Below are 14,983 nucleotides of genomic sequence, written 5' to 3' on the forward strand. Positions count from 1 at the left end.
ATCTCGGTCGGATCTAAGATCGACGACACGAGGTCTTCAATTTAAAACCATCTCGGTCGGACCTAAGGTCGACGACACGAGGTCTTCATTTGATTTTTATATTAAAAAAATGATTTGATAAAAATTAGATTTGAAATTGTTGATTTATAAAAATTTAATTTGAAATCAATCGGATATATATATTTTAAATTTGGATAAAAAAAATGATACTTTTAGAAAAGATCATTAGTTTTATATTTAAGTTTTGCTGACTCACAACTTACATGCAATTAAATAATTATTTACTGACACCATTTATGTGAGAAGACATAATGGGTCAAAAATAATCATTACAGGACTTTTAAGAAGATAATCATTTCACTATTCACTTGAGGCAAGACATGCAGTTGTTTTTTTTTTTTTAACTGTAGGCTTGGAATGAATCATGGTCACGGGCATATTAGTATGAATAAAATAAAATTTGGAAATATCGGTTGTGTTTAAAAGAGATACAGCAATCCAAAAGGCCTGCGAAGTGCGGACAGAAGGGCTAGGGATTTTGACAGCGGGATCCTTTCTTGCCGCAAGAGGTAAAGGGATTTTGGATAGAGGCGTCGTAAAACAGGAGGCGGAGGTGGATTAATGACGGTGTTTACCTGTGAGGGAATTTAATTTCACGAAGTGGGCTCGTGCTCGACGACAGGGAAGATCGAGGGCGGCGCTGCAAAAAGATGAAGCGTGAAGAAAAGAGAAAAATGGATGTAAGTGTTCAGTTTATGTCCTTCTCTCTTTTTTATATACAATGCATCATCGTTTGAACGACATTTTTGAACGAAATAATGCATCGTTTTGGCTGCCTGGGCCCGGCTCGAAATGACGCTTCCATTCGTTTCTTTTCTTCGATTATACTAGAGTCTAATTAGGTTTATTTGACAAATTATCATTTATTCAAATTTTTTTTATTATCAGTCAACACTTGTTCTTGATCGTGACTTTATTCAAATCTCTAAAATCAACACACATACAGAGTGTTCCATCCTTCTTCTTCACAAACAGTACAGGTGCTCCCCAAGGAGAAACACTTGGACGAACAAACCCTCTATCCACCAACTCCTAAAGCTGAGCTTTCAACTCAGAAAGTTCTTTCGGTGCCATCCTATACGGAGCTTTTGATATTGGAGTTGTACCCGGAAAAATATCAATATAGAACTCAACATCTCGATCCGGAGGCAAACCAACCAACTCCTCAGGAAATACATCAGAAAACTCCTGTACAACTGGTATATCAGAAACAGAACCCACATATAGGTTCATATCCCGTACAGAAGCCAAAAATACCGGACAACCCTTCTTCCACACTCTTCTGACTTCCAACACAGAAATCAGACAGGATATAACTCCTCTTAACCCTTGAAATACGCATCTCTCACCATCCATAAGCAAGCTCACTTGCTTCTTCAAACAGTCAATCTGAGCCTCATACAGACTCAGCCAATCCATACCCAAAATCACGTCGTAAGAAGAAATCGGCAATAAAATCAAACTCGACTTCCATTTCTTACCTGAAATATCAAGCTCACAGAAACAAAACTTCCGGGCAATCAAATTGCTTACAGACGGCAAAATAACATAAAGAGAAACCAATAGCAAAACAGAATCCAGATGCAAAGCATCAAAACAACGCTCGGAAAGAAACGAATGACTGGCTCCAGAATCAAACAGAACACGACAAGGATGTTCAGAAATATAAATCGTACCTGTCATCACATCCGGAGCATCTCGAGCCTCCTACTGACTCAAATTGTACACACGTGGCTGAACTGGAACTGGAGCTACTGAACCACTAGACTCCTGCTGACTACCAGTAGGTGGTCTCCGTGCCACAGAACTCGACCCACCACCTCTACCAGAGGATCCTTCAGTCACAGTACGCGTAGGAACAGTCCTCGGCCTTCCTATTGAACCAACAAGTCTACTATCAGATCAGAAATCGTCTATCAAATTCAGCATGTGGACACTTTGCAATCCGATGTCATAGCTGACCACATCTGAAGCACTGACCAGTCATCTTATAGCACTGGTCAAAATATCATCGTCCACAACTTTGACACACAGGTGCCCCACTGACAGATGTGGTCTAGTGGTTCAGTACCAGAAATTGTAGTGAATCCCGACTGTCCACTCCTCCTGGGGTCTCCAGAAATAAATCTCCTCTTGCCAGAGGAACCACTACTAGAAGCATCACCCCCGAACCTTTTCCTACTCGCAGTCCACCGCTGCTGAGTAGCCATCAAATCGTTATCTATCAGACGAGCTCTCTCCACAAGCTCAGAGAAATCAGAAATATGAAATGGTACCAGGGGCTGCCTCAGACTATCTCGTAGTCCCCTCAGAAATCTATATCACTTCTCAGCAGAAGTACTTACCAACTGCGGAGCATATCGGGCTAAAGCAGTAAACTCTGCCTCATACTGCATCACAGTACTGCTCCCCTGAACTAGCCTCAGAAAAGTCTCCTGCATCTGCTGTCTTGCAGAAGGAGGTACAAACCACGATCGAAATACCTCAAAAAACTCTTCCCAAGAAATCAGAGAGTTTAGCTTTCCTTGGAACTTTTCCTCATGCTGGCCCATCCACCAACGCTCAGCCTCGCCATCCAACAAAAAAATTGCCAACGGTACCTTTCTGTCCGACGGACACTGCATATCGTCAAAAGTCTTCTCTAACCTTCTCAGCCACTCTTCAGCTGCTCTGGGCTCAACAGTGCCCTCAAATCTCGGAGGTTTCAATCTCAGAAATATATGTCGATGTCTATCCACATCCTCAGATCAAACAGTAGAGGCTCTACTCTGAGTCTCGCTCATCATCTGAGCAACCAATGTAGCAAATTGAGAAAGTGTATCAGAACCAACCACTGGGGCAGTACTACTCACCGGAGCTGCCTGACTAGCACTTTGCCCATCTATCATATCTGGGTTTGGCAGATCCATAATCACACAGAAAACTATGCACAAAATAACAGAATAAAAATCCAGACAAACCAGAACTACCCCGACAGACTTACAGATCAATTCCTATAGCTCTGTCTTACCATCTAAATTCCAAAACCATTGCTCTGATACCACTAAAGTTTGTCACGACCCAACCCGACCGGGACGGATCCCGCTTGCATCGGGCCGCAACGGGACTTGAAAAAAATCAAGGATCTAGCTTTGGAATTATCTTCAGACTTTCTTCTAGATATTAAATAGACAGAAAAACACAGAGCTACTATAATCATCCAAAAACATAACAGTTCATCTATCTTTTCTTTCATCAAAACAATCATATACAATACAATTCATGGCTTCAGATAGAAATAACAGAACAGAATAGAAAAGTCATGATTGTACAAAAAATCAAAAGTACAAAATACCTAATCTCAGATCAGACACATAACTTATAGTCCAAGACCTCCTTCCCTTTCCCAGAACCTAAAAACCATGTAGAAAATAAGGATGAGCTAACAGCTCAGCAAGACATCACTCACCAATCACAATCATCAGAAATTTACATCAGAAAATAACCGTACGAAAATCATAGAACAGACAGAACAGATACTTGATCAACAGAAATCAAACAACTGATACAGAAAACTGAAGTCATTTCAAATCAGAGTTCAAAACATATATCATAAAGCTTTCATGTCACAGAGCAGACAGAATCATACGGAATAACCAGAATCGTACATAAATCAGAAATCAGATAAAATCACATTCATATCAGATAATTCATATCAGATTCCCTGATCCTGATAGAATCTCAACGGATTCTGGCCCCTTATGCCTCCCTTCCCAGACACTAACAGAATCTCAACGGATTTTGGCTCCTTATGCCTCCCTTTGTGCTTATAGGCTTATAGCACCAAAACAGAACAGAACAGATATTCGAAATTCCGGAATAGAACTTATTTTCAGATTTCAGAGCTCATTTCAGATTTCCCTGACACAGACAGAATCTCAAAGGATCCTGGCCCCTTATAACTCCATTCTGATAGCATATAAACACTTCAATTCATTCAATGTATCAATTCAAAAAAATCAGAATTCGTAAGAAAAATCGGCGGCATAACGGCAGTATACAAAATTTACACAAAATTTATATATTCAGAAATTTACCAAATTACCACAGAATATCCACAACAACATTATAAGACTTTTACTATACTGAAGTAATAATATCAGACATCTAGATAAATTGTTATTCGAATAAAACTCAATAGAATTCAAAATACCCGGTAAAAATATTCCAGAACATACTCAAAATGTGCACAATTATCATCTCAAAAACATACCAAAAGTTACGCGATAAAACCTTTGTCATAAGAAAATAATACCAGAAATTCGGTAACGGAAACAAAATCCGGAACAGAAAACTCATCAAAATTCTCGTTTCTGAAAAATTGAGAAAGGCGGAATGTGCCTTACCTCGAGTTGGTCAACTTTCCCAACTACGACGACGGACGAAAACGAGTCGAAGTCGCCCAATAATCCACTTTTCCCTTTATTTTTCTCTCTCCTGGGCTTTCTCTTTCTTCAAAATCGGCACTATTCAGATATTTATTAAGTAGGATCGTCCCGGACGATGTCTCGATTAGTCCCGGGACGATCTTCTCTGGACTCAAATCGTCCAGACGAAATTAATTCCAATTTATTCGTCCCTGGACGAAACTCTCTGTCTGGGTTCGTCCCGACACTTCCAGGTTCGTACAGACGAAAATGACAGATTTTTTCATAATTTTATTCAGTTTTTCCGGGACTAAGGCAATTTGTCCGGGACTAACAGCACTAAAAAAATAGCTTTTTTGAAGGGTTTTACATAATGGAAGTTAGACGGCTGTTGGCAACAGGGTGGAAGTCTGCTGCGGTCGGCGATTGGGTGGTGGTCCGACGATGGTCGGGTGGAAGTCTTACAATGATCGACGACAAGATGGAAGTCAACAACTGGTTGGTATCCGGATGGACTATACTTGGCAACCTAGTAGAGGACCAACCATGGTTAGCCGCCGAAGGTGGTCTGATGGCGGTCGTGTGGAAGTCCAACGATGGTTGGCAGGGCGCATGCATATAATCATGCAAATCATGCAGTTCAACTCTAAAATTTTGTTCATGTTTAAACGAAGTATATGTTATCACATACAAGCTCAAGTTGAATAAAGTTCTTGTTGTTGCCACATAAAAGCTCAAGAGCTATCATATTATTGTCACTTACAAGTCTATGTTGTTGCCAATTACAAGTTTAATAAATATATACTATTGACAAATAATCACAGTTAATAATTAAGTGTACCACTATATATATATATATTATGGATGTAAATAATAAATTTTAAATATTAAATATTTGAATGATATAAAATTGGATATTAGGTAAATAAATTCAGCTAAAATCATTTCTAATATTATTTTAGTATTAAAAATACAAGCATGAACAAATTCGAACAGCCTCTATACTTTTTTTTTTCTCACTCTACTATAGCTCTATACTCTAACCCTAGTTCTGTAGAACATATTTTTTATCTAGCTCCCGCAAATATATGGCAAAGACCTAGCCGCCGATTAGCAGACGATGCTCCTCCGCCGTTGCTTGTCTATCGGCTGCAGCCGAAGGCGTTAATCATTGCTGCATCCATCTTCCTTCTTCTTCTTCCTGACCGCCTGCAACTAACGGCCTTTTTTCCCACCGTCTGTGTAGCTCAACAATGTCATCGATGCAATTTTGCAATGTTTCCATGATAGGTTTGTGACCTCCTTTATCCTCTGTCGGCGTTTACAATTTTTTACATTCAAATCTTGGCGATATAAGTTTTTTTTTTTTTTTTATGATTTTGATGTTTATCATTGATTTTTTATGTTCTATCTTTTAGTTATTTTTGTAATCTAATTGCGCGGATCAATTGGATTGTACTGTTGACTTGAGCCTTCAATTCAATCAGCAGGAGCTCGTTGGGGGTTCGCAGGGGCCAATCCACCCCCTGCTCAGTGGCAAAGCCCCTTGAAAAAGATTTTTATTGCCAGTATAGCGCCGCAGCATTGTAAATTCAGCGCTAAGGCGTTGTAGCCCCCCTCGGAGATAGATAACACAACGCGGCAACATTGTAGTTCCAACGTCATGGCATTGTGAACTCAACCTTGGTGTGTTGTAGGTTCAATGTTATGGTGTTGCAGAGGCGTTTTAAGATAGAGGAGTCATCGTTGAGGCGCTATGGGTACATCGCTTGTGGCATCTGTGTTGAATTGAAGTGGATATATCCGTGAAAAACTTTTGTATTCACATTTGGAGATGATGGACGTGAGTGTGATGTAAAAAGGGAGTGTGAGGATGAAGATTTGTACCATTTCTCCCATTTTTATGGTGAATTTTTTAGAGCGGTATTATTCCGTGAATTTTTTTTTAGAGTTTTTCCAAGGTAAATCCTAGTATTTTTTATTGTTTTCTTTTTTCTTGCTTGTTCCATTCTTGATTTACTTCCCAATATTATCCCTAGCTTGTTAGGATGTTAACTTTATTTTTAGTCAAGTAAAGCCTTTAATTCTACCTGAGGATAGTTATAATCTGGCTCTTATGCCAACATGTTGAACAAGTGTTGGGATATCTTGAATCCAATTTGGTTTGAGAGTTTTTAAGAGAAAAATAGAGATCTTATTGCTTTAGGCATACATCAAAAGTTGGGGCAATTTGATTTCAAGGGAGCCTAATTGTTGATCCTGGGGATTCTTTACCCTTTTGGTATCGTTGGTCTCTACCAACCATGTCAGACAAAATATAATTTCCTCGTGAATTAATTATTATTGCTTCATATGACCTATTGTTTAGCTAAGAAAAGTTCCATACATGAAATAACATGAGAGGTTGCATCTAAAAAAAAAATGCAGTATAGAGGAATAAGGGATGTCTAAAAAGAAGGGTGAAAGCATGTAGGATTTATCATCACCATCAAGGAGGAGAAGCCATCAAACAAATCCATGGACACTATAGTTGGCTGGTCTTTGCTCCTTGGAATGATGGAGCTGGCCATTTCTAATCTCCCAAGTTGTAGTTTTAATTAATCAAATTAGTTTTTTTGTAGGCCCAATTCCTACTTATATATTTTGGAGAGTCATGTAAGACATAAGCATACAGTGTGGCTTATATTATTTACTCTTAATGCCCTTCACATTTGGTTGTACCTGCTATCTTGACCTTTTCTAGATGGCTTCCTCTCTCCCAAGGTAGTACCCGGACCTTCTCTCTCTCTCTCTCTCTCTCTCTCTCTCTCTCTCTCTCTCTCTCTCCACTGTGGAAGGCAAGACGTGACCAAGGTGAAGGCAAGGGGATATCCAATCCAGGCAAGAGATCTCTTGGTCTTTCTTATCAAGGGAAGGTGAATTCACTTATACCATAGGATCCATCTCTTTCTCCTCTTCATTTTTGTTTGCCTCTGAACCCCAAACTCCACTATAAAAATATCAAGCACCATTGATGCCTTCTATCCAAACCATAGTTGAGATAGACCTTTATCTTTACCAAAGTATTTGATTACTTGTCTCGAGCCTTTTTGCTGAATTTAAGTTCGTGGGTCTGTGCTTCAATCTCATTGTACTTGGAGGAAGGAAAATTAATTTACTATATATGAAATAGTTTACTTATTTGTTTCTTCATAATCTTGGAACTTGGCTGTTCAATTTGTAAAGCATGCATGTTGATTTTTCATTGAGTAATTATCTGAGGCGTTAAAATCAAAGCTAGTTGATTTTATGATTTTTGAAGTTATTTGTAATTTTTTAAATATAAGCTTATGCAGGCATGGAGCAGTTATTTATTAGAATTTGGCTGAAACAGAGTTGCAGTTGTTCTCAATTAAAGAATTTTTTTAACTTCAATTATCCTGATGTTCTGTTCAACAATTACGCAGTTATTCTTCCCTGCTTAGTTCGTTGAAGTTTGCCTCGGAGTATGTATGTTTCCATTTATTCGTCTCTACTGATATTGAATGTAACATAAATAACATGCTCTTTTTTTTTAACTATTATATTTCTCATAGAATCCGTTTTCTGTATATATAGCAAGAGATTACCATGTTAGCTCAACTCAGTTGCTCTGATGAATCTAGGCAGCCTCTGTAACCTTTTGATGAGAAATTATTCTGTGCGGAGGCCGGATGGAAAACGTCGTCCGGAGACCAACCAAAAAGTGTCACGTAAGTGGTACCGAGCAGTACCGAGTCACGGTACCAAGCACAAGGGTGACGTGGTGCATTCTGGTTGATCTCTGAAAGGCGTTCGGCGTCCACACACAATAATTAATCCTAATTCGGTGCTAGGGCAAAGTTTTTCCAATTTAAGCCTTTGAACTGTACTAAAAAAAAAATCTATGTGAAGAGTTGTGTATTCTTTGGCTCCCAGGGGCGGAACCCCTCTTTGGGTAGGGGGGGCAATTGCCCCCCCTCAAAAAAATTTTTTTTTATTATGCACTTATTTAGAATATTTTCAGTATTTATTACAAGGGCTTTAAGCAATTTGCCCCCCCCTAAAAATGTTAAATACTATGATCTTTAGGCAATTGCCCCTAATATAATTAAATACATTGCGTAGATGTATTATTGTTAAGGAATGATGAACCAAATACAAAGAGAAATAGTAAATCAAAATTTGTTCCGGGGGCGTTGCCCCCGGAAACCCCCGCAGGGGCGCTGCCCCCTTGGACCCCCGACATATATGTGAACAGTTACTTATATGTTTGCTCCCCCCTGAAAATTATGGCTGGTTCCGCCCCTGTTGGCTCCAAGGACTCCAAACTTTCACCATCTCAAAGCTTGTCTAGCCCATCCATTTTATTAAATGCCCTCTCTCCTCTTCTCATATATTGCTTCTAGGCACCATGCATGCGTGTGCTAAATTTTCTTCGATTTTCGTTTGCATGACCTTTATGAAGGAAAATAATTATTGTTCTAATCTTATTTTTAACCGACGTAAACTTTGCTGTCTGATTAGGATTAATGCATGACACATTAATGCTGATTCGATCCCAAGATTGGTTATTTAAGTCTTTATCATAATTTAGTTACTAGCTTTTTGAAACACAATCTTCAGCTTTTCTATAGAAACTATTTGATATTCTTGAAGTTGTTTTGGATTACATTTCTATATAGTTCAGAGAGTTGCATGTGCAATCTCCTGAAATGATAAATGAGTGATTTGGGTGTATATTTTTTTATACTCTATTGACCCAATTTGTCAAATGATGATGTGATATTGCGCAAGGGCTTTGAGCACTTTACTTTGCAAGTTGCAATGAAAAAAATTGCATTATCATCACCTCTGATGGCGTATTACTATTTTCTTTAAACGTTTAGAATTTTTTCTGGTTCAATGTTCTGCAGGCTTCGCTTGGATTCCATATTTTACTTGTTTTTACCTAAAAAAGCATTCTTTTGGCAATTCTTAGCCATTTGGATGTTGCTTTAGCAAAACTTCACCTTCGGCTCCTCCAGAATCTAACCGTGGAAGGGCTATGCACGGTAAAAATTGGGTTATAACGTTCCACTTTTTTGATAGCATTGAAAAATCCAAATATCCTTGCATGGTATTTGAATGGTCCAAAGGAGAAGAGAAACACTACCGCACTCAATTTCTTGGAGCAAGCAATACACAGATCTTCATGACCCTTGTTCCTAGACAAGTAACGGAGAGAAGGCGCCACCACCTTTACCTCTGAAAAATTCCCCTAGTTGTTGTTGTCCTCGATAGGAAACACTAGTATAAACCAAGAAAATCTTTGCTGAAATCCAAGAAAATCAGCCCCTTGCAAACAATTTTTGAGAAGAAAGTAGATGAACCACAACGAAATAAATTTTATTTGATGAAAGAAGAATAAAAGCAAGCAAGATACAATGGATCTTCAATTTGAGAGGATGATCCGGCTCTCCCAATCCCTAGTTGGTGGCTAGAGCCAAAGTACATAAGAGATATCAAATTTCAGCCAAATTCAAGATGCCCTAACCCTAGCAAAACATAATACTTAATACATACAATTCAAAAGGAAATCTCTTAACAATCCATACTTTGAAATTTCCCTCCAAAATCTTTCCTAATTCCTGCAGCCAATAGGGGTGGAGTGTGCAGCTCTTTTGAGGCGCGGAACTTGTCCGTCTTTGTTATGTGAGCCGGTCACGTATGGACCGATCCAGGGATCGGTCTAACAATCATCTCATCTCCATCTTTCTTCTTATCACCAGCATCACCCTCTCTTCTACTTATTCGTCTCTCGCTCTCACTCTGCTATCTCCTCTCCCCATCGTTACCGCACCTAGAACACAACATCGAGATTAGGCTCAACAATGCCACACTTAAAAGTCCTAGCCTAAGCTCGCCTACACTGAACCCAAGTGTCGGGATCCACGAGCGAACGCCACTGGACACTGTTCAATATCCCCTGTCAACTATGGGAAGGAGGACATGGCATCGAGACTTTTATTTCATATTTCATATAGCCTGTTGTCACCAGTAAATGGTGTTATGCCTGATATCTTTGACCGAAGTGGTTCCTCTTTTGATTTGATGGGTTTAGATTCATATACACGTATAATAGGGGTTGTTTATTTATACCTCTACAGGAAAGTGGGCGTCTTCAAACAATGCACTTTTGAGTTTTCAGCAGCCGGCTTTTGGTGAGGGTGGAGGACATCTGATTCCTTCAATCCAATCCGAAGTTACAAGCAGGGCGTTGGCTTTCGATGACAGTTCAAGGTATTTTCAATTCTTAATGTCTTTGACACACATAATTTGTGTTTATAAGAGTTCTTTGTGACAAATTTTTTGAGAGATTTATAATATTTGACATGATGCTTTTGATGTTTTGCATGCTTGTTATTGTTTTTGCTCCTGCTATCAATATTGTATCCTGGTATTTCTTTTCTCCTTTAAGATGAATGACATCTTTTGTTTGCTTATGTGAACCATGGTAGAGAGGACATTAGATGACCTAAATAGTTTTCTCCAACCGAAAAACTCAATTTTCGCTCCAAAATACAGTAATACATCAAAATACATAAACTCGTCTTCAATTGAATTTCATTTTCTAACATTAAAAAAAAAAAAGAATATTCCTAGTGTATTCTTTCACATACTTTATTTTATATATTTTTAATCATATATTTATATTTATAAAAAAAGAAACATATATCGGGTGAACTGTTGGCATCGCACTGTTCGCTTGCGGAAAGTTTGGCGATCTGTTGGAGCGACCAAACGACCTTATACACATGTTTGACATTCGACTAGAAAAGGCCTAAATAGCTAAGTGGAAAATTAAAAACTTCGGTAGCTGTATGCTTATAGTTTTGAGCCAGATTATGGCATTGAAAAATTATTGTAAAGCTGACAATCTGTTATTATGTTTTTTAACTTCTTGATTTTGATTTCATTCGGGATAATTTTTTTACTGTTTTTGAATAATTTTTTAGTACAAAATTATTTGAACTAAAATTTTTTGTACTAAAAAATTATTTTTTAAAAATAATAATAAAAGCTATCCCATTCTCTAGTTTTAAAACTTAGATTTATTTATGGCACTTTTGTTCTTTTGAATTAACGTTAAGACCAAAAAACAGTAAAAAGCAACTTCTGTGAATGAAATAAAAGCCTCAACTGTGGTCTGTGTACGTCTTTCATATAGAAATCAAAACCTTTTCAACTACAGTTTTTCAAAAAATATATATATGGAAGGAATTTTTTGTCCAATAATCGTGCAGAAGAAGATTGACCGAAGAAATATGAATTTTTATTGATTAGAAGTTGAATGAATTACTTGTAATGAGGCACAGGGAAGAAACGACTAGACTGCAATGGATAGGTTGAACTGAGTTTCATACTCATAAGCCACATCGAAGTCGTTGGAGTTTGTTTGTGATAATTTTTTCGTTGCTTTATTTTTTAGATAATAATCATAATTTTATTTTTATATTGCTTTTTTGTTACTTTCTCACTTTGAGAAATTTTTTTGATTGAACATTTTTTTGATGAGGATGCACAGGTGGATGAATGGCTATACTCTTAAAGACAGGATACGAAATGAGCATATATGTGAAAAGGTTGGAGTAGCTCCAGTGGAAGGTAAGATTAGAGAGAGTCATCTTAGATGGTTTGATCACATAAAATGGCAGCCTTTCGATGACCCAGTTAAGAAAAGTAGATATATTAGATTTGAATTATGTTTAAAAAGATAGAGGTATGCCTAAAAAGACTTGGTTAGAAAATATTAGAAACGACCTTTTCTTTATTAGATTTAGACGAGAATTTGGCCCTTAATCAGACACAATAGAGAAAAAAGATTCATATAGCCGACCCCATATAGTGGGATAAAGGCTTATTATTGTTGTATAATAGATAAGTTGTTTTCTCATAATAACTTCACAATCAACTTTATAAAATAATGTAGTTGTTCCAAATAGACTGTAGATAGGTAGAAAACTATTGCTGGAATTCCATATTATTAGGAAATCAATTCAATAGACATATGTATGTCCAAAATATCTAAAATTAAAACAGTTATAAAATAAAATAATATAAAAAAATGAACTTGTTGAGGTCAATGTCTTAATCTATCTTTCTGCACGTAGATCTCATCAGTTTTCAGCCTTATTTTTAAGTCCGAAAGACTTTTTATGCATGGAATTTTCACAGTTACTTCTATCTGTTATGTATTTTCTTTAGGATGGTGATCTCATGCATGGGTGTAAAATAAGTTTGAATGTGCTCAAATGTTGTTTGGGTAGGTTTGTTTAGTAAATGAGCTAAAAAAATTTATGTAAGCTTAGCATTAGGGGTGTCAAAAACGGGTTGCGGGTCGAGTTCGGGTCGAACTTGACAAACCTGACATGTTTTAAAAAATAGGTCAGATTTTCAGACCCGATCCCGACCCGAAAATTCGTCAGATTCTCAGACCCTAGGTGAGTCGGGTTCGGATTTGAGAATCTGACATATTTTTAATTAGTGTAAAATAAATATATGTGATTATATTTATTTCATTTGAAATAAAATGAATCAAAGCATAAAGTTCAATAATAGTAATGATCAGTGTGTTGCGAGTAGCAACATTAAGAAGCGAGTGATGATGGCGGCGGTGGATAGTTGCAGAGGTAGTTGTTGACAGTAGCTTGCGGTGATAATGATAATGAATTAAGTCAATTAACAATGTATTTTAAAAAATTAATTAAATTTAATTATTTTTAAATGCATCACAATTGAATTAGAGGATAAATTTGAAATTCACCAATAAATAATTTTAATTTTGAAATTCACCAAATCAAATAATTTAATTTTTTTATAAAATTATATCCTCCCCCTCCTCACCACTGTCACATATGCTCAATTAATCCGTCCTCGTCCAAATCCCAATCTTCTCCCCTTCCTCGGTTCTTCCTTCTCCTCCATGGCAGAACCAAATAATCCAGAAGGCGGCGATAAGCCTGAAGATTCCTACTCCGTATGGGCACTCCCACCGTCGGACATCAAGGACCGCCTCAAATCTCTAATGTCCTCTCTCCGATCCGAGTTCGGCGGCCCAGCCTTCGATCCGCACATCACCGTCGTCGGCGACCTCCGCCTACGGCGCGACGAGGCCATCGCTCGCTTCCATTCCGCCATCGCTACCCTCAAACCCTACACCGCTCGTATCGCCGGCGTCGCATACGGAACCTTCTTCTATCAGTGCGTCTATCTCCTCATCCATCCATCCCCTGAGGCACGCATACTCTCTTATACCTTCTCTTTTATACTTTCACCATTCCCATCAGAGCCCTAACATGAATTTGGGTTTCGATCTTTTAGGTGGTGGAAACCAGCTCTCACTGCTGTGGCCATTTAGGTTACAAGAGATCAACTCGTAAGTACTGCCATCAAGAGAATATTAATTAGACGCCGTAATTCTATTTTATTTACTTGATGATTTCAGCTTATATGCCTCATGTGAGCCTTATCTATGGGGATTTGAGCGACGAGGAAAAGGAGAGGGCGCGGAAGCGAGCGGAGGAGATTGATGAAAGTGTCTGCGGACTTACCTTCGAAGTCTCATCGCTGGCTCTCTGCAAGACCGATACGCTTGACAAGACGACCGAATCGTGGGAGATGGTTGAGCTCTGCGACCTGACGAAGAAGGATTTTGCTTAGCTCTGCTTGGAGGAGCATTGGAATTCTACTACTGGTATTGCTACTGAACCCTAGTTGAGAACTCCATGCTTTTGATGTTTGATTTGAAAATCTTTTGATCAGTCAAACAGAATAAGGATGTTTAAAAGGAATTTTATATAATTAAGATGTTTAATTTCTTGATCTAATGTATTAAGACGAGAGATTTGTTAAAACCTTAGAAAATTATGAAATGTACGATGCATCATTGCCTTCTCCTCTATTTCTCTTTTTCACGCCTTTACGGGCTCTTTGATTTAAATTTATTGGGATTTAGTAAATCTTGAGGCTGTTAAATTATAAAATTATTTGGTATGACAAATATTAAATCCGATAAAACCATGAGAATCTGCTTGGCAACATATGCCGGGATTTAAAAGAGTTGGAGATTTAAATATGAAGGAATAATATTAAATTATATAATACACTGATGATAAATTCAAGATAACTCTATGACACATAATAAATTCAACATGACATCATACAATAGAAACTAGTAGAAGCATAAAGAGTGCATGACATCATAATAGCCTAATATTTATGTAGATAGACTACTACATGATATCTCTCGGCTTAGTTACTATTGCTATTTTACGCAAGGAGTAGAGGTCGATTGGGTAGTGTCGATCACAGGAAAGGAAAAATAAGCAGGAAATTTCAGAAGTCAGGGTGAAGGGATACCTATGCCATTAAGAGGTAGCCGACGAGAATGTTTTCGAAGATGCGTACCAGGTGAAGGAGCACACGGGCTGAGCAAGGATCGGAGCGGCTAGGGCTGGGGATGAGGGTGAAGCAACTGC

At 38.0% G+C, this 14,983-nt stretch overlaps 1 protein-coding gene and 1 pseudogene across 6 annotated transcripts; one reads left to right on the forward strand and one right to left on the reverse strand.

The window, feature by feature from the left end:
• Positions 1–1,743, reverse strand: part of LOC110095332 — a 7,795-nt pseudogene extending 6,052 nt beyond the window's left edge.
• A 3,716-nt stretch (positions 1,744–5,459) lies between these two features.
• Positions 5,460–14,951, forward strand: LOC110095315 (cyclic phosphodiesterase). 6 transcript variants are annotated; one of them, XM_028694544.1, is made up of 4 exons: positions 5,460–5,756; positions 10,613–10,745; positions 12,022–12,110; positions 13,951–14,406. In XM_028694544.1, exons 1-4 carry the CDS (start codon positions 5,720–5,722, stop codon positions 14,163–14,165), a joined length of 474 nt encoding a protein of 157 aa, XP_028550377.1. In that variant the 5' UTR covers positions 5,460–5,719; the 3' UTR covers positions 14,166–14,406. The 6 variants fall into 6 exon arrangements, with proteins under 6 accessions (XP_028550377.1, XP_028550376.1, XP_028550375.1 ...); XM_028694542.1 differs by lacking the exons at positions 5,460–5,756; positions 10,613–10,745; positions 12,022–12,110 and adding exons at positions 12,624–13,740; positions 13,827–13,881; positions 14,817–14,951 and having other exon boundaries at positions 13,951–14,199; XM_028694541.1 differs by lacking the exons at positions 5,460–5,756; positions 10,613–10,745; positions 12,022–12,110 and adding exons at positions 12,624–13,740; positions 13,827–13,881; positions 14,790–14,927 and having other exon boundaries at positions 13,951–14,199.
• Positions 14,952–14,983: the final 32 nt, after the last annotated feature.

Source organism: Dendrobium catenatum, unplaced genomic scaffold (genome assembly GCF_001605985.2).
Source record: "Dendrobium catenatum unplaced genomic scaffold, ASM160598v2 fragScaff_scaffold_501, whole genome shotgun sequence".
NCBI classification, from domain to species: domain Eukaryota; kingdom Viridiplantae; phylum Streptophyta; class Magnoliopsida; order Asparagales; family Orchidaceae; genus Dendrobium; species Dendrobium catenatum.